Source organism: Artibeus jamaicensis, unplaced genomic scaffold (assembly GCF_021234435.1).
Source record: "Artibeus jamaicensis isolate MK-2021 breed Jamaican fruit bat unplaced genomic scaffold, CSHL_Jam_final contig_700, whole genome shotgun sequence".
Classification (NCBI taxonomy): Eukaryota; Metazoa; Chordata; class Mammalia; order Chiroptera; family Phyllostomidae; genus Artibeus; species Artibeus jamaicensis.
The window spans coordinates 6,729,981-6,750,172 of record NW_026521930.1 but is presented as its reverse complement, the minus strand read 5'-3'; the positions used below and the strand labels follow the sequence as shown (position 1 = coordinate 6,750,172).

The window sequence follows — 20,192 nt, the reverse complement described above, 5'->3', positions numbered from 1 at the left end:
AGGCTTTATGTCGAGAGACTGTGTATTGTATATGTTGTTGTTTGTCTTTGTGTCTACCCTTGTTGTTACCATTCTCGTTTCCAAGCTCCCTGAGGTTTTTCGGCGTGCACAAATGGGTCAGCGAGAATCCGTGCCTGGCTCTCCGCTAGATTGCTTGCTGAACAACTTCTCGGACTTTCAGAGACGAGCGAGGGGATATGGTGGGCCACTGCCAGACCCCGAGTTCCTCCGGACCCTGAGCGAACTTGAATGGCCGACCTTTGATGTCGGTTGGCCGGCCGAGGGCACTTTTTGATTTGCCCGTCCTCTTCGCTGTTCGAGCCACCGTCTACCGAGTCCCCCACCCTGATCAATTTGTGTATATTGATGTCTGGGTAGATATCGCCACGGAGCACCCAGGTTATATTAGACAATGTATACAGGGAAATCGGAGGGGGAGGAGAGCCATCTGCCTGGCTGCAGGAAACGGCCAGGAACCGAGGGCCTTGTCAAGATCCGGCCACAAAACAACCCCCGGCCAGACCTCGACTTTACCCAGTCCTGCCTGGGCAGCCCGATGAATGCACCTCTGCCATATCATCGCAGGGAGAAGCCAGACTCGACGAGGCAGGACAGTAGTGGGCCCAACAGTCCCCCGCACACACGAGGGGGAGCACAATACGGCGGAGGAGGAGGAACGGCGCCGGCGGGAACGGCCGCCATTTTACCTCCGCAGGAAGGTGCCGCCATTTTGCCCCTCTGGGTGTGCAACCAGGGCCCGATGCGCCGCCCTGGGCACCACCCCGGTTGATATATGTTCCTTTTTCTACTAGTGATCTTTATAATTGGAAACATCAGAATCCACCCTTCTCTGAAAAAAACCCAGGGTTTAATCTCCCTCCTCGAGACCATCTTTCGGACCCATCAACCCACCTGGGATGATTGTCAACAGATTTTGCAGACCCTTTACACACCAGAAGAAAGGGAGAGAATTAATCGAGAGGCGGCAAAAGCCGTAATGGGGGAGGAGGGAGACACGGCTGCAGGGAGAAGAGAAATGGAAGACATCCTTCCCTCACAACCCCCAGCCTGGGACCCCAACACTGCAGAGGGAAGGGATGCGCTACTCCAGTATCGCCAGGCTCTACTTAGAGGGCTGAAGGCAGCGGCGAGGAAGCCAACTAATTTTAGTAAAGTTAGTGAGGTCATTCAGGGAAGGGAAGAATCCCCAGCGGCTTTCCCCGAGAGGCTAATGGAGGCCTATAGGATATATACCCCTTTAGACCCTGAAGCAGAGGAAAATAGGAGACTTGTTAACATCGCCTTTGTGACTCAGGCAGCTTCAGACATTAGGAAGAAACTTCAGAAGATAGAAGGATTTGAGGGAGAGAATAGGAGTAAGTTATTAGAAATAGCACAGAAAGTATACATAAACAGGGAGGATCCAGAGGTAGGTAGAGCTAAAGAGGTTGCTAGGATCCTGCTTGCTGCACAGAAGACCCCCGAGAACAAGAACAGAGGAGGACAGCCAAGGGGCCATAACAGGGGGGCACAAATAGGCAAAGACCAATGTGCCTACTGCAAGGAGAGAGACACTGGAAGAGGGACTGTCCAAAGAAGAGAGCGGACGGCTATAAGCAGGGACAGACTCCTGAGGTCCTGCTCCAAACCTTAGACTGACGGGGCCAGGGCTCCATTTCCATTGGCTCCCAGGAGCCCATGGTCACCCTAATGGTCGAAGGTAAGCCAATAGACTTCCTGGTCAACACGGGAGCCACCTTCTCGGTCCTCAAACAACCCCAAGGACAAATTCAAAAGACAACTACCAAAACAGTTGGGGCAATGGGCAAAGTGGAGGCCTACCCATGGGCTACAGCAAGGGTAACTAACTTAGGCCGAGGCACCATTACCCACTCCTTCCTTGTCATTCCTGACTGCCCCTACCCATTGCTAGGAAGAGATTTATTACAGAAGCTCCAGGCCACCATCACCTTCAGACATGAAGAAAGCCCCTCAAAGAGCGAGGAGGAGGAGAAGGAGGTCAGCCTGGAAATAACTGTCCCACTGTCTGAAGAATACCTACTTGCCACCGTGCAAGGAGGTCAGGAGGAAAAGGTGGGGGTTTCGGATGCCTTAATTGCCAGAGTACCTGGAGTCTGGGCAGAAACTAATCAACCAGGATTGGCCGCCCACCAACCACCAGTCCTGGTGCAATTACTGAGCACCGCCAGCCCAGTCAGGATCAGGCAGTATCCAGTCCCGTCTCGCGCTAGACAAGATATTGCGCTACACCTGCGCTGCCTGCTGGAGGCGGGCATACTCCGGGAGTGTCAATCGGCCTGGATACCCCATTGCTCCCTGTCCAGAAACCAGGGACCCAGGACTACCGCCCCGTGCAGGACTTGCGAGAAGTAAATGCGCGGGTAGAGACAATCCACCCTACAGTGCCTAACCCGTATACCCTGCTTAGCTCTCTGCCCCCAACCCATACCTATTACTCAGTTTTGGACTTAAAGGATGCCTTTTTCTGCATTCCACTGGCACCCCAAAGTCAAGAGATCTTTGCTTTCGAGTGGAACGATCCAGAGAATGGATTGGTGGGGGAGTTCACATGGACGAGGTTACCACAAGGGTTCAAGAACTCCCCCACCATCTTCAATGAGGCACTAAGCAAAGACTTGCAGGCTTTTCACTTGGCCCATCCATCTATAGTCTTGTTGCAATATGTGGACGACCTCCTCATAGCTGCTGAAGGCAACGAGGCAGCGACGCTAGACTTGCTACAAGACCTTGAGCGGATGGGATACCGAGTTTCTGCCAGGAAAGCCCAAATCGTGATTTGGGGTATAACCTGCAAGGGGGGCAGAGAACCCTATCCTCTCAGTGAATCCAGGCAGTCCTGCAGATCCCTGAGCCCACTACCAAGAGGCAAGTGCGGGAATTCCTGGGCACAGTAGGATACTGCAGGTTATGGATTCTAGGCTTTGCAGAGCTGGCCAGACCACTACGTGAACTGACTAGAGGGAAGGAGGAACAGTTTATATGGACGGACAAGGAGAAACAGGCACTCTAAGCCCTCAAGGAGGCACTGGTAGCTGCCCCTGCTCTAGCCCTGCCAGACATGGCCAAGCCTTTCCAGTTATTCGTAGCTGAGAAGAGGGGAGTTGCCTTAGGAGTACTCAGTCAAGAGCTGGGACCATGGAAGAGGCCAGTGGCCTACCTGTCCAAGAAGCTTGACCCTGTAGCCTCAGGATGGCCAACGTGTCTACGGGCCCTTGCAGCCACCTCCATTCTGGTCAAGAAGGCCAGTAAGTTGACTTTAGGTCAAGATATATAAGTGATTGGTGAACATTACATAGAACAAGTGCTCCGAACACCCCCTGATAGATGGCTATCCAATGCCCGATTGACTCAATATCAGGCGCAACTGCTCAACCCACCATCTGTGCAGTTCCTCAAGACAACGGCCTTAAACCCAGCCACCCTACTGCCAGTACCCAATTCTACCTTGGTCCACAGCTGCAAACAGATATTGGACACAGTGGTTGGCTCTCACCCAGATCTAAGAGACCAGGCATATGAAAGGGCTGACCTGACCCTGTATACGGACAGCAGCAGTTTTATTAAGGATGGACAGTGGTGTGCAGGGGCCGCAGTGACCACAGAAGATAAGGTCCTGTGGCAAAAAGGATTACCAGCCAGAACCTCTGCACAAAGGGCCCCAAAGTTGCCATCATACATTGTAAAGGACACCAGAAAGGGAATTCCCCTATTATAAAAGGCAACAATCTAGCAGACTCAGCTGCTAGGGAGGCGGCTACCCAGGGACAGGGAAGCCTCCTCCCCTTACTACCTCAACCAGCACTACCTCCGGATCCTAGGTACACCCCAGAGGAATGGCAAGAAGGGATGAAGCTTAAGGGGCAGAAAAATCAGCAGGGGTGGATAGAACTTCCTGGTACTAGGCTTTATCTACCTCAGGGGATAGTCAGAGAAATAGTCCAAGATTTGCATACCAGCACTCACCTTGGGCAAAACAAGTTAGAACAACTTATTAAGAAATATTATGTAGGTCCCAACATCAGAGACATTATCCATTCCGTAGTCTCTAGGTGCGGCATTTGTGCAAGAGTGAACGCACAGAACAAAAGGCTACCTCACCCCATGAGATAGAGGAAAAACACCAGGAGAGCTATGGGAAATAGACTTTACTGAAATGACCTCGGGGAAAATCAGGATATAAGTATCTCTTAGTACTTACATAGACACTTTCTCAGTCTTGGCAGAAGCTTTCCCAACTAAAGGGGAGACGGCCTCCATAGTTTGCAAAATCATAGTAAGGGAAATAGTGCCAAGATACAGTATCCCAGTAGCCCTGGGATCAGACAATGGCCCAGCATTCATATCAAAGGTCTCACAAGAGTTAGCCACTAGGTTAGGAATTTCATGGAAGCTGCACTGCATATATAGGCCCCAGAGCTCAGGCCAGGTAGAAAGAATGAATAGGACTCTCAAAGAAACTTTAATAAAATTAAGATTGGAGACCAGCGAGAACTGGGCAGAGCTACTCCCCTTCGCCCTGTTTAGAGTAAGATGTACCCCACACCTGGATAAGTGGACACCTTATGAAATCATGTTTCAAGCATTTGGCCAGCCTGAGAATTACCTCTCATCTTGCTAGAGAGGAGATAGAAGTGTCTAACCATAACTTCCTCAAGTCCCTGCAGGCGCTGCAACAAATTCGGGCCGAGGTGAGAAGACTGCGAAGCCAATCAGCACCAACCCCAGCGGCCGGCACGCAGAAACCTGAGCCACCTGATCCTGGACAGTGGGTGTGGATTCTTAACCACAGGCGGGACAACTTAGAGCCGTGGTGGATTGGACCCTTTCAGGTACTGTTAAGCACCCTCACTGCTGTTCGTGTGGCTGAGAAACCATACTGGATACACCTTTCTCATATAAAGCCAGCAGAAGACCCAGGTGAGACATCCAGAGAATGGCGTGCCGAGAGGAACCCAGACAAACCCTTAAAGCTCACTCTCTCACGTGTTTAGGACTACTGTTCCTCAGTTGGGTGTCAGGTAAAGAACAGCTGACGGAACAGTAGTTGCTACTAACTACACGTGGGCAGAGGCAGAAGGTAAACCCGTCACTCTAAAGACTGATCTGTCTAAACTGTTTGGTGATTCTATCTGTGACTCTACCCTAGGCTATAGGGGCAGTGAAGGACATAAGGGACCACTCGGAGGAGAAACTGTGATGGCCTTAGGAAAAGGCCCTGCTTGTGATGCATCTCAGAAGAACAAGAACTTATACTACTCAGGAGCATATGGGTGTCCAGAACCACCCAGCAAATGGACAAGGGACTGCGGAGGGGCTAGTGACTATTATTGTAAAAGCTGGGGTTGTGAAACGATAGTCTCAAGGGGACATTTGACCCCAGGGGGAGGAATTGAAAGACCTCCCCTTGGCTGACAATGCTAATATCCACTATAGCAAGTCCCCTCTTACTGTTTAAAGAAAGCTAATGGTTTTGTCCCAACCTTATACAATCCTACCCATAGACGAGGAATCAAGGGTTTGATCCACGACCAAAAGAAGTGGGGAAATGTTGAGGTCCAAAACAGATGTTGAAAAGGGACAATCCCGAACGAGCCCCGGATAAAGTTAGGCTGACCAGGAACAGGGAAATTTTTACTTCCTAAAAGGGCTAACTGCCAACTACACAAATAGCCTTTTGAATTTCCCTAATAAGCCAATGGCAATCAGAGCTGTTTAGAGCTAGCCAATAGCTAACAGCCACATCTGCTTCTGTTCAAAGCTTGCTTGTATACCCCTATATAAGGACATAGCTGTAAGCGCCGGGGCATGGCTCTCATCTGCAGCTCTCCTGAGCATAGTGTCGTTGGACACTCAGAGAGCTCGCCCCTGCGCAGGTAAAACTTGGCCAATAAAGTAACATCTTGAAAATTCTGAAAGTCTCCAAACCTCTGTTTCTTGTGACGGCAGATGCAACAAAAAACAACAAAGTTTTAGCAACAAAAACACAACCAAACCACAGAAAATTGAACTACACAGAAGTCTGACAACAACGAACCTTTCAGCCAAACCTGTAAGAGGGGCAGAGCCAGCAGCATAGTGGGATCGGGCAGGAAAAATCCACCAGACCAACCCAGGTGCACGACCCAGGTGCACCAGCTGCCATGGGTGGATCCCAAGTGTGGAGTAGCAGTAGGCAGACCCACTGAGGGCTGACCGAGGTCACACAATCGCGTGCAGATAAACCACTGAAAGGGTGAGCAGTGAGATGGACCATGCAGGCCCCAGCAGTGGGAAGCTGCAGAAGGGATTGTCATTGTTCCTCTCTGACCCCGCCCCCACATAGTGTCACAAACCTGCAACCTGGGTGGCCCTGCCCTGGTGAACACCTAAGGCTCTGCTCCTCATACATAACAGGCACTAACAGATCAAAACATGGCTCAAGAACAACTCAGAGCCCCAGAGCCAATAAATCTAAGCAACCAAGAAATAGCCAAACTTTCAGATGCACACTTCAAAACACTGGTGATCAGGATGCTCACAGAACTGGTTGATTTTAGTCACAAATTAGAGGAACATATGAAGGCTAAACTAATTGAAATGAATGGAAATACACAGGAAACCAATAGTAATGGCAAGGAAACTAGGACTCAAATCAAAGGAGTGGACCAGAAGGAGGAAAAGAGTGACCAAACAGAAAAGGATGAAGAAACAAGAATTCAAAAAAATGAGAGGCTTAGGAACCTTCAGAACATCTTTAAACGCTCCAACATCTGAATTATAGGGGTACCAGAAGGGGAAGAGGAACAGCCATGAGTGGAACACTTATTTGAACAAATAATAAAAGAGAACTTCCACAATCTGGCAAAGGAAAGAGACTTCCAGGAAATCCAGGAAGCTCAGAGAGTCCCAAAGAAGTTGGACCCAAGAAGGAACACACCAAGGCACGTCATCATTATATTAGCTAAGATTAAAATGGAGGAGAGAATCCTAGAAGCAGCAAGAGATAAGGGGATAGTCACCTACAAAGGAGTTCCCATCAGACTGTCAGCAGATTTCTCTAAAGAGACCTTACAGGCAAGAAGGGGCTGGAAAGAAGTATTCCAAGTAATGAAATCCAAAGACCTACATCCAAGATTGATCTATCCAGCAAAGCTTTCATTTAGAATGGAAGGGCAGATAAAGTGCTTCTCAGATAAGATCTAATTCAAGGAGTTTATCACCACCAAGCCCTAGATCAGGAGCAGAACCATAGAAATGAAGATCACATGGAGGGTTAGCAACAGGGAAGTAGGAGGAGGAGAAGGGGGGAGAAGGTACAGAAAATAAGTAGCATAGATGGTAGGTAGAAAATAGATAGGGGGGAGGGCAAGAATAGTATGGGAAATATAGAATCTAAAGAACTTGAGACATGGTCATAAACTAAAGAGGGGGAATAGTGGGGGAGGGGGTGTGCAGGGTGGAGGGGAATGAAGTGGGGAAATAGAACAAATGTAATGGCATAATCAATAAAATATATTTAAAAATGTAAAAAAAAGAAAATAATATTGCAACAAGAAATATCCAAAATTTCACTGCTTGTTCTCTTCTGGGATTTTTATGGTTTTGAGTCTTACACTTAAGTCTTTAATTCATTTTAAGTTTATTTTGCTTCTAGTGTAACAAGGTGGTTTAATTTCATTTTTTTTGCATATATCTGTCCAATTTTCCCCTCACCATTTATTGAATACACTATCTTTACCCCATTGTACGTCCTTGTTTCTTTTTGTTGAATATTTTTAAATATTTTATTTATTTATTTTTAGAGAGAAGGGAAGGGAGAGAGAAAGGGAAAGAGAGTTCTCATCAATGTGTGGTTGCCTCTCATACACCCCCCACCAGGGACCCAGCCCGCAACCCAGGCATGTGCCCTGACTGGGAACCAATCCTGCAACCCTTTGGTTTGCAGGCTGGAACTCAGTCAACTGAGCTACACCAGCCAGGGTTCCTCTACTGAATATTAATTGACCATAAAGGTATGGGTTCATTTCTGGGCACTCTATTCTGTTCCACTGATCCATGTGTCTATTTTTATACCTGTACCGTGGTATTTTGATTACTATGGCTTTGTAGTATAGTTTGATATCAGGTAGCATGATTCCTCCAATTTTTTTCTGCCAAGGTCATAAAAGACCTGTATTTAAAAAATTATAAGACACTGAAAAAAGAAATTGAAGAAGATACAAGTAAGTAGAAGCATATACTGTGTCCATGGATAGGAAGAATTAACATCATTAAAATGTCCATACTACCCAAAGCAATCTATAGATTCAATGCAATTCTTATCAAGATACCAATGGCTTATTTCACAGAACCAGAACAAATATTCCAAAAATTTATATGGAATTACAAAAGACCCCAAATAACCACAGCAAAAAGAGACATCCTTGATCACATCATCTGAATGACTTTTTACCAGGCATGACAGGCTTTATTCACCCTGAACTTACTGATTGTGTGAACAATGAACTTCAAGTTGGATGGATATCTGTCACTTGCAGCTGAGAGAGTCTTGCATAATATAGCAACACCTTAGTGCAGAGAGTGGGAATATAGGCTGGATATTGGGTAGAATTTGTTCTTATGGGAGCATCTGATTTTCAAGCAGAGTTTCAGGTCTCTATAATAGTTGCTGGATGGTCTTTTGGGGCTTTCTTGGTCATAGGCAGGCAGAACTTTGAAATTGAGAGTCCTTATCCACAGCTGGAGGAGGGATATATTAGAGGAGGTCATCTCTGCTTCCTCAGTTTTGGTGAGCTCAGACTCTCACCTTCCTCTCATACTCGTATGGGGCTGTCACTGACTTCAGGTGCTGCTGCAGCTCCTGGTGAGCTGACCTGTGTCATGGGATGCCAGGACCACAAATGCCTTCATCACCTGCAATGAGGATAAGGGCCAAGAGAAGAGGAATCAAGCACATTGCCATCTCCTGGGATAATGCAAAGTCAGTGTTAAGACTTCTACCACAGCCACCACCTTTATACCCTCTCAATTGTACCTCCAAATATTTGGGGCCAGGGAAATGAGGTAACTGGGGATAATAATGGCCAAGAGTCTAATTCTCTCTCAAACAGTTTACTGAATAGGCAGTTATGACTGCAGATTAAGCTCTGGCTCACCTCATATTCCAGGGACAATAGAGAGTAATAGGAAGAAACTAGATATAAATGAAGAGAGGAAGAAAAAGACTGAGGACCATAAACCTGAATGATCTGTTTAACCTCTCCAAACCACAGTTTGCACATCTATAAAATGGAGATCCAATTGTCATACTTAATTCATGGAAAGTACAATGAAATCACATATGTCCTGGCTTAGCTTTAGGCTTCGCACACAGACTTGTCTCAGTACAGGGTGCTCTCTGGGCCCCATTTGCCTAGTGGCACCTGTGATTTCTATGGGGATATGTCCCATACTTGCCAGAGATACGATGCCATTGTCAACTTGCACCCTGCAGAAATGTACTTGGACATTGTCCCACATCTCTGAACCTTAACCATTCTCCACACATGCACCAAGTTCTGTGGCACTCCATCTGGATTTTTTTATAGCCCTGGCGTTATGAGGGGTCTTTCACCTTCCCCATATTCTCACTGTAAATCCCATGACTCAGGAACTCTATATTTTGACTCAAATCCCTCCTCTTTTCTTCTGGTCAAGGATCAGATTCTGATTCAAGTGCCTTTATTAGTACACCTTGTGAAGTGCTTGCTATGTGCCAGATCTTATTACAGGCACTTTACAAATATCAACAACACATTTAATCATCACAGCAACCCTTCATCTTACAGATGGAAAATTGAGGTTCAGAGAGGCGAGGTAACATGCCCAAGGTCACACAGCTAGTAAGCAGTAGGTCCAAGATTTTGACCTAGGCTGTCCAGCCCCAAGTCTATGCTCTTAACCATCATCACACTATATGCCCTTGTTTCTTAAATCTGCCCTCCCCCAGGTGACTGCTCCCACATCACCTCTTCTTCATTGGAGTCTGGGTCATTTCCACCACAGCAGGGTGCTCCATGAGTAGGTCCAACCAGTACCTGTAGAAGAACCTGCCCTTCAGAGAAGAAGATACAACCTCTAGGCCTACCCCAAAGTCTAGAATCAGTCAGGTTAAAGTTCCAGATTACCCTTCCCATCCCAGAAACCAAGCTCACCCACTGGAGTTAATGTTATCATCTACCTTCCCCATTAGGATCAAAACATCCATCTTTATCCCAACGGCCCGATCTTCTCTGAGCCAAAAATCCCCTTGTGTTTTGACTGCTGTCTTATCAGGATTGTCCTGGTGACCACAGAAAGACAGTCGTTGTGCCTGCAAAGCCTAAGTCCTGGTCCAGGGCTGCCATGAACAGATGTGCAGGTTGCACATTTTACAACTTGAACAACTATCATGGTGGGCTTGCCCTGAACCTGTCTACCCCAGCCCCCAGGTGGCACTGGATCTCCCCCTTTATTTCAGTTATTCCTCCCAGAGTTTCCTCCCTGCTCCCTGGATCCAGTCTAAGTGATAATATCAATGCATTCACTCACCCACGCCCTAGGGCATTTTTCCTGACTGAATCCACCTTCCCTTCAGTGGTCAGCCGAACCCCTGCTCCATTCCATGACACCGTTTAAAGGGATAAAGGTTTATTAGACATTTCTCTTGGCTTCTCTGTTATATTTGAAAGTTCTAGAACGTACCAGCAAGCCCCCAGGGCCCCACCAGTGTGCATATTTCTGCAATGGCTGGGCCCCTCTTTTCAGCTGAGGCACTTGTTCTTGAACAGTGAGAAGGTTGGGGGCTCACCCCGTATTAGTGCATCTCTGTATCTTGTTCAAGTGCAGGACTGTGGGCTCCCTGATGGATGCTCAGTCACTGGGTTTGAAGATGACATAAGGAGTTCAATGGCTAGCTTCTTCATTTGAAAAAGAAGGGTATTGAAGACCAAAAAAATCAAGAGGCATGTCCAAAGCCAATTAGTCATTACAGATAACAGAACTGAGACCTGTAGTCAAATCTTTTGGCCCTCACCTAGACTCTTCCTCCTGGTCACCATTCGGCCCCCGCTAGCATTATCTCTGTGGGCCATAAATCACTCTGTTTCCTGCACTGTCAAATGGGGAGAATCCCATACCTCAGCTTCCTCATTGGCAGGTGAAAATGGAATGGGACCACATCCAGGAAATGCCTGCAGAAGTGCATGGTGTAGCTGTGCCCTCACCTCTGAGGGACACTTTTCCTCATCTGTATAATGGGAGTGGTCATTTAGATCTCCAGCAATTCTTTTCTTTTACATACTCTTATATAGCACTGTTCTAAGTGTTTCACAAGTAGTAATGCCTTTTGATAGCCACAGCAATGCTTTGAGATTATAATACACATTTTACAGGTTAGGAACCTGAGGCATGAGCGGACAGTCACTTGTTCACACAGTAAATAATGGAGTAGGGTTTTGAACTCATACAACTTGGCTCCAAGGATCCATAAGGTCACTGGGAGGATTAAATGAGTGTAATGTATGTGAAGTGCTTTAGAAATGTAAGTATCATGTAGTATGCATACAGCAAATGAAAGCAACTGTTACTACTTAATTTATTATTTGATTTAGTATTTTAGGTTTTCCTCAAATATTTTCAATAGCAGTGGGCTTGCATGAGTCTTGTAGTCTCTCATTCTTACCTCTAAAGTGAGGCAACTTGACTCTAAATCATCTGTCCCTAACATTCCAAACTTTGAAGATAAGAATGCCTCCAAATATATGGCGAAGTTTCAATGTGTTGTGTCTAACATGGCTCTAAAGAGGATCAATGGCATAGAATAGGGACACGATACTTGGATGAGGGGCAGGAGGGCCCTTGGGAAAATGCTGCCATATGTAGTTCAAGGGCAATAAGCTTTCTTCCATGAAACATTTCTTGTGGGTGGAAAGGTGTATTCAAATGATCATAATTCTTCAGATAAGATCTTAGTGATAGGTTAAGGATGGCAGGGGTGAATTGCCAGTCTTTTCTCTTGGCAAAGCCCATTCTTAAGATACTGGATACTCCTTGCCAATACCTCCTGGGAAATTCATAACTTTGGGAACCCTCTTCACCCCTCTCAGAGCCCTATGTTCCCATGAGGGGACAGAGCACACATTCCTTACCACGTAGCCAGAGAAGATGCCTGTGGGCCTGGTGGGTTTGATACTGATGATCTAGTCTCCTTCTGCAGGGGGGCAGGACATGGCCCTTGTCATCTATTTCACAGAATTGTTATCAGAATGAAAGACGATACTAAAAATGAGCTTCATAAATGGTTACCACAGTTGGTTACCATAGTTGGATACCATAGTTGGAGCAGGCAATTACATGTAACACTAACTAAAATATAAATTGTTACATTCTAACTCTGCATACCTATACAGAGAACCATAGATGCATATACTCAAATTCTGTTTCTTGGAATATAGCCCAAAGAAATAATAAAGAAAAGGAGCAAAATTTTAGCTACAACATAGTCCTTGCATTGTAGTTTTACCAATGAAAATTTTAGAAATCATCTATTGATTAACAAAAAGATTATAGAGCTGTGAAAGCATGCTATCTACTACTATGCAGTCATTAAAAATTATGGTTTATGCCCTGGCTGGTGTAGCTCAGTGGATTGAGTGCAGGCCTGTGAACCAAAGGATTGCGGTTCAATTCCCAGTCAGGGCACATGCCTGGGTTGCAGGCCAGCTCCCATCAGGGGACACACAAGAGGCAACCATATGTTGATATTTTTCTCCTTCCCCTCTAAAGATAAATAAATGAAATCTTTTTTAAAAAATCATGGTTTATGTCAGCATTAATTAACCCAGGAAGATGAGTCACCCAAGATTTTTCAACAATAAAGTTAAGTAACAAAATGATATGTCAAAATTTACCCCTATTTTTGTTTAAAAAAATGTATGTATTTATATGACTAGCCAGCCATTTGCTAGCTATTAAAGTAATTTTCTTTGCATGATAAGAATATAAAAATTTCCCTTTTTTCCTTCTTCCTCATCTTTCCTTCCTCCCTCCTTTTTCATATTATTTTAGTATCTTTACTCTTCATTATTTTTTCTCAATTAAGAATGTAATAAATCAATTACTGAAAAATTTGCGTTTCCACCCCTTTCCCTCCCTCCTCGGTGCATACAAACCTGCACATGGTGTTGGGGAATCGCAGTCCCCAGGCAGCCAGGCTTGACTTTCATTGTCTTGGAAACTGCATGTGAGTCCCTGTGGGAAGCAGTAGACAGATGGACAAATTTCAGGAGGGTTATGAGGTCACAGGAAAAAAATTCAGCAGAGCAGGTCCTGACCCAGTCTGAACATGGCTCACGTTTGGTGCCTCTCTTCCTCCCCTTTCCTAGGCTTTCTCCCCTGTGCTGTAACCCCCATTGGAGGGGTTGCACTAAATTGTTTGGAAAGCAATCTGATTGACTGCTCCCTAGGAGAAAGGAACTGACAAGCACATTATAATCTTTTTAAGGGGAGGCATACTTTCCTAAGTTACCATGGACACCAAAAGTCCTTTAAATCAATGTGGAATTAAATTACCTCCCATAAGAGGGCCAGTCCTGCTTGAATCCTGAAATAAATTCTCCTACAGAGATGCTGGTGGCCAAGGGAACATTTTCTAAACAAGGCTCCTTCTGAAAGGCTGGACTCCTGCCATGACTGCATTGTCCTCTCCCACATTTGCCACGTTCCTCCACGTCACAGCACTGCCATGAGCCTTCTCCGGAGTTCTTCCAGGGAACCGGGACCGTTAGCCATGGGAGGATGTAGGGTAAAAGAGTGGCAATGAATAGGAAGAAGTGCCAAGAGCCACACGCAAGAGACCTCCAGGTGTGTGTAGAATCAGCCATGAGGAATTCTCTTTCTTTCTGCTAACGACTACTTTTGTGTCATTCCAGGAGATTGCTAGACACACCCAGTATGGTCAGCCTGGAATAAACAAACACAAGGGCTGGAGCAGCTGTCAGGAGGGAAACCTATCCTGCAGGAGAGTTGGGATGGGGGAAGGGTTGGGGAGAGGATTGGGGCAGACTTCCTGGAGGCTATGAAATTTGAACAGGAATGACAGTGAGAAGGACAGCAAGGCCTGCCCAACTCCAGAAGTTAAACCATCCAAGTCAGGAAAGCCTGGACAGCCTGAGGGATGTGCAGAAGTCTTTGGCCCAAAGGATTGGGAGCTTACCAGCTGAAGGCAGGATACATAATCAAGGTGTACTCTTGAATGCAGAGCTGGCAGACTCAAGAAACCTAAGTGAGGTGAAGCAAGACGTGTCAGTATGACCCCCACCCAGTCCAGAGAAACCCTCAAATCTGGCAGCGGCACTTGCAGTTATTCTTGGTGTGATATCATCACCTTGAATATAAATGAATGTAGTTTTTCAATAGATGATTTTGTAATACTGATAAGAATGTTCAATCCACATACCCTCTGATATTGTAGTTCCACTTACAGGAATCTCCTACCAAAATGTTCCCCACCTATTGTAGGTGAGAAAAAGAAAACAACCTAGGTAGCTATCAGTAGGTGGCTGATGATCAGCATCCTTCTGTGAAATACTCTGTAGCCATTAAGAAGAATATGCTAGAACAGACAAAAAATTGAACTGTACAGAAGTCCGACAACCATTCAATCAGACCGGTAAGAGGGGCGGAGTTGGCGGCCAGTGGAGAGAGATTGTGGCAGGAAAAGGCAGTGGCAGCCAGACCCTGGGAGCGCAGGCAGCACAGGGCTGACTGCAGTCACACATTCGAGCGCAGATAAACTAGGCAAAAACAGGCAGCAATACAGAGCATGTAAACCAGGGCCCCAGGGGCCCAGCGATGGGAAATGAAGCCTAAAAGCACCAATTGAAAAGGTGCCAGCTTGTGGGAAGCAGCACAGGGGACTGAAATCCAAGAGAGAGCAGAACAAGTGCCATTGCTTCCCCTCCGGCCCTGCCCCCACATACAGCATCACAGCCCAATGACTAAGTTGACCTACCCTGGTGAGCACTTAAGGCTCCACCCCTCACACATAAGAGGCATGACCTGACCAAAAATGACTCAATCACAAGAACAAATCAAAGCCCCAGAGCCAATACTTTTAAGCAACAAAGAAATAGCCAACCTATCAGATGCACAGTTCAAAACACTGGTGATCAGGATGCTCACAGAACTGAGCATCCCAATTGCTTGGTTGATTTTGGTCGCAAATTAGATGAAAAAATGAAGGCTACACTAAGTGAAATGAAGCAAAATGCACAGGGAACCAATAGTGATGGAAACAAAACTGGGACTCAAATCAATGGAGTGGACCAGAAGGAAGAAACAACCAAACAGAAAAGAATGAAGAAGAATTCAAAATAATAAGGAAAGGCTTAGGAACCTCCAAGACATCTTTAAACACTCCAACATCCGAATTATAGGGGTACCAGAAGGGAAAGAGAAAGAGGAAGAGCAAAAATGGAAAGAGGAAAAGCTTAAGTGGAAAACTTATTTGAACAAATAATAAAGGAGAACTTCCCCAACCTGGTAAAGGAAATAAACTTCCAAGAAGTCCAGGAAGCTCAGAGAGTCCCCAAAAAGGTGGACACAAAGAGGAACACACCAAAGCATGTCATTATTACATTACCCAAGATTAAAATGAAGGAGAGAATTCTAGAAGCAGCAAGAGATAAGGGGACAGTCACCTACAAAGGAGTTCCCATCAGACTGTCAGCAGGTTTCTCTAAAGAGACCTTACAGGCAAGAAGTATTCTTGGAAAGAAGTATTCCAAGTCATGAAATCCAAAGACCTACATCCAAGATTGCTCTATCCAGCAAAGCTTTCATTTAGAATGGAAGAGCAGATAAAGTGCTTCTCAGATAAGGTCAAGTTAAAGGAGTTCATTATCACCAAGCCCTTACTATATGAAATGTTAAAGGGACTTATCTAAGAAAAAGAAGATAAAAAGTATGAACAGTGAAAGGACAGCAAATTCACAGTTATTAACAACCATACCTAAAACAAAAGCAAACTAAGAGGACAGCTAGATCAGGAGCAGAACCATAGAAATGAAGATCACATGGAGGGTTAGCAACAGGGGAATGGGAGGAGGAGGAGAGGGGGAAGAAGGTACAGAGAATAAGTAGCATAGATGGTGGAGAGAAAATAGGGAGAAGGCAAGAGTAGTGTGGGAAATGTAGAAGCTAAAGAAGTTATGACACCTGGACATGAACTAAAGTGGGGAGCATGGGTGGGAGGGGGTGTGCAGGGTGTAGGGGAATGAAGGGGGGGAATGGGACAGCTGTAATGGCATAATCAATAAAATGTATTAAAAAAAGAAAAAAAGGGAAAAAAAGCTATGTCTCTACCTCTGATGAGGAAGTTGTCCATGATATATATACTGGACTTTTTTAAAAGCAAATTGCAAAACATTATGTACACTATAATTCTAATTTTTGCATTAAAATTATTGAACTAATACAGATGTGAGCAGCACATTTTTTCAGTATAATATAAAGGTCACATGTTTTTCTTGTTCACTAAAGAAGATAGATGGCCAGATAAAACAATAGTATAAGAATCTGTAATACTAAATTTTATTACTAGAAGTCTTCCTAGAGATCACAAAACCCACCCTCATTTAACAGACCAGAAAATAAGAAACACAGAGGCTAACATTTTCCACTCTACAAATGTTTAGTGCATTAACCATAAGGCAGACACTTGCTTGGTGCTGGGATATAAAAGTAAGCAGAACTGGGTTTATCTAAGAAAAAGAAGATAAAAAGTATGAACAGTGAAAGGACAGCATGTTCTTTGGGCTCATTGACAGGTTAGTGGGTGATAGTGCATGTTCAAGTTTCAAAATGCACCTAATACAGGGTTGTGAGTAATTCCCAGAGAAGGTCATGTGTGAACTGACCTGAGAAAAATGAGCAGAAGTCAGGTAGACCAGAAAGTCACAGAACAGTGTTCCAGGAAGGCCAAAGTTGGGGAAAGGGCAATGCACGTAGTTAACCGCAAGAGTTGGAGGATATTCTGGCTGGTGTGGCTCAGTGCATTGAGCACTGGCCTGCAAATCAAAGAGTTGCCAGTTCCATTCTTAGTCAGGACACATGCCTGGGTTGCGGGCCAGGTGCCCAGTAGCGGGCGTGTGAGAGGCAACCACACATTGATGTTTCTCTCCCTCTCTTTCTCCCTCTCTTCCCCTCTCTCTAAAAATAAATAAATAAAATATTTTTTAAAAAATAGTTGGAGGACAAGGGAATTCTGGCCCTGGGTTTAAGGCAGTAGTCTCCTGTCCCCCAGTTCAGTGCCATTTTTAAAATACTACCTGGCCCTGGCTGGTATAGCTCAGTGGATTGAGCGCGGGCCTGCGAACCACACCATCGCAGTTCGATTCCCAGTCAGGGCACATGCCTGGGTTGCAGGCCGGTTCCCTGCAGGCCAGTTCCCAGCAGGGGACGCACAAAAGGCAACCATACATTGATGTTTCTCTCCCTCTATCCTTCCTCCTCTTCCCCTCTAAAGATAAATAAATAATAAAATTTAAAAAAATGTTTAAAAAAATGTCATTTACTTATAAAAATAAATAAATAAAAAAAATAAAATACTACCTGTCTCTCTTCGTCTATAGACCAGTATGTGATAATTCAGCACATATATCAATTAAGAGTCTCATCTTCTCAAGTCTCGAATCTTTCTCCAGCTCATGCCACTGGCATCTGGGTGCCTGATGCTGTCCCTTCTGTTTTTACAGGCTCAACAGGGGCAGTTCTCACTCACCTTTTCTGCTGGGCAGTCCTGCATGTGCTCAGTGGAGTAAACATGAAGTAGTTTGTTGATGTCCTGCTGCATGTCAAAAAATGGGTGGACAACATCTCACTAATTTTTTAATTGAGTTTATTGGGGTGACATTATTACCAGATGGGGTCTGGCCCTGGACTGGGTCAGCCCTGGGCCAGCCAGTAGTTTGTGGGTTCTTAACTTCATGTAGGAAGGATTTCACAACATTAGTCTAGGTGATTTTGAGAATACATTTATTAGAGCTGGGGACAGTGAAATTCAGGAAGTGCATAAGGTAAAAGAAGTAACAGGAGAGAGTCTAGGTAGGGCTGCTTTTAGCTCACTAGAAAGTCAGAGAAAAAGGGGAGCCTTGAAGACAGGTTCAGGGGTTAGCTGGAAACGAGCTTCTGCCACCTGCTGGGCCCTTGGTTGTAAGTCTCATGGGGACCTTTAGAGTTTGGGGTGGGGAAGAGCAGAAATACAAGGTGTTGGGTGTGCTCTAGAAAGAGCACTGTGAGTCCTGCGTCTTGAAGTTTCTATCTTTCTCTGGCCACCAGGAATCCCAAGGGAGGTCTCAGGGGAGGGTCTTAACAGAACACTCATTAGCTTTCCAGGTGTGTCTTTACTATGTTGCTTAATCAAAATGTGGGTATTGAAGGGTCAGGGTTATATTCTGATTAGTTTTATTTTTAAGGAATATCCTCATAGAGGGACCAGACAGAGGACAGCCTGCCCCAGGACAGTCTGGAATTTGTAAACCATTCTCTTCCTAAGTGTCCTTGCTTAGGGAACATAAAAACTTGTGATTCATTAGCTGGATGTAAATTGCTCAAATTGTTTGGCCTTGTTTGATTATTCTGTCTGTTTTTCTTATTCCACTTGTCAAGAAAATTCCCTGGCTTCTTACTATCCTGCCTCGACATTGGTTGATAAAATTAGGATGTTTCAGGCATACAATTCTATAGAACATCATCTGTATATTGTATTGTGTAGTCACCACCCCAAGTCAAGTCTCCTTCTTTTGCCACTTATCCCCCCTTTACCCTCTTCTTCCTCCCTCCATCCCCTTTCCCTCTGGTAATCACCATGCTGATGTCTGTGTCTATGAGGTTTTCTTTCTTTCTCTCTTTCTTTCTTTCTCTTCTCTTTCTTTTTCTTTCTCCTTTTTTCTCCTTCCTTCCTTCCTTCCTTCCTTCCTTCCTTCCTTCCTTTCTTTCTTTCTTTCTTTCTTTCTTTCTTTCTTTCTTTCTTTTGCTTCATCCCTTTACCTTTTGCTCACTAATTGTTTAATTTATTGATTTTAGAGAGAGAAGAAGGGGGAAGAGAGAGAGAACAAACGTCGATTTGTTGTTCCACTTATTTACGCATTCATTATTTGATTCTTTTTTTAAAAAGTATTTTACTTATTTATCTTTAGAGGGGAAAGGGAGGAGACGGGGAGAGAAATATCAGTGTATGGTTGCCTCTCGTGAGTCTCCTGCTGGGAACTGGCCTGCAACCCAGGCACATGCCCTGACTGGGAATCGAACCACAATCCTTTGGTTCATAGGCCTGCACTCAATCCACTGAGCTACACCAGCCAGGGATCGTTGTTTGATTCTTGACTGGGAATTAAACCCACAACCTTGGAGTATCAGGATGATGCTCTAACCAACTGAGCCATCCGGCCAGGGCCTTTTTATCACTAATTTTTTATGAAGGTTTCCTGGGAAATCTTTGACTGTATAAATGCCAATCTGGGTTTCAGATGCTCTAGTGGATTTTCAGTAGGCCACACCTGGATGGTGATATGGTCCCATAGCCCCTTATGGAGGACTGGTCTTCAAAGGTGCATCCTGAGGAATGTCAAAAGGATTGTTGGGGTCTGTCAGGGTGATCTTTGAGTGCTTCTTCATGGCTTATTCAGTCTGAAAATTACTCCATCCTTACAGAGGAAAATCCACTCAAATAATCTCTTGCTAGGGATGACTAGCTCCTTGCAAGTTGAGTGGGTGGTGGGAGAGTGGGGCGCAGCTGTGAGGAGAGGGCAATGGGATGGTACCACAACTCTCACTAAACATCCGTGGAAAATTCTGGTTACATCCTAGACTAGGGTTGTAAAGAACTTTTACTTTCTCCATTACAGATGTTAGATCTCTGCAATGTTTGACTTTTTCACAGGGTATATCTATTTTAGAAGTAGGTGGAAAAGGCAATTTTTAAGTATATTTTATTGATTATGCTATTACAATTGTCCCATTATTTTCTCTCCTTTATCCCCCTCCACCCTGCATTCCCCCACCTTAGCTCATGTCCATGGGTCATACATATATAAGTTCCTTGGCTTCTCTGTTTCCTAGACTACTCTCTTTTAATTAAGAGTTTGTTTATT

The 20,192-nt window shown here is 45.1% G+C and overlaps 1 protein-coding gene across 1 annotated transcript in view; it reads right to left on the bottom strand.

Annotated features, from left to right (window-relative positions):
* The window catches only part of LOC119040944 (acyl-coenzyme A synthetase ACSM1, mitochondrial-like), a 53,571-nt gene extending 52,842 nt beyond the window's left edge, over positions 1–729 (bottom strand). The window contains 2 exon segments of the mRNA XM_053671729.1: positions 70–456; positions 641–729. Coding sequence (XP_053527704.1) covers positions 70–456; positions 641–729 — 476 coding nt within the window.
* Positions 730–20,192: the final 19,463 nt, after the last annotated feature.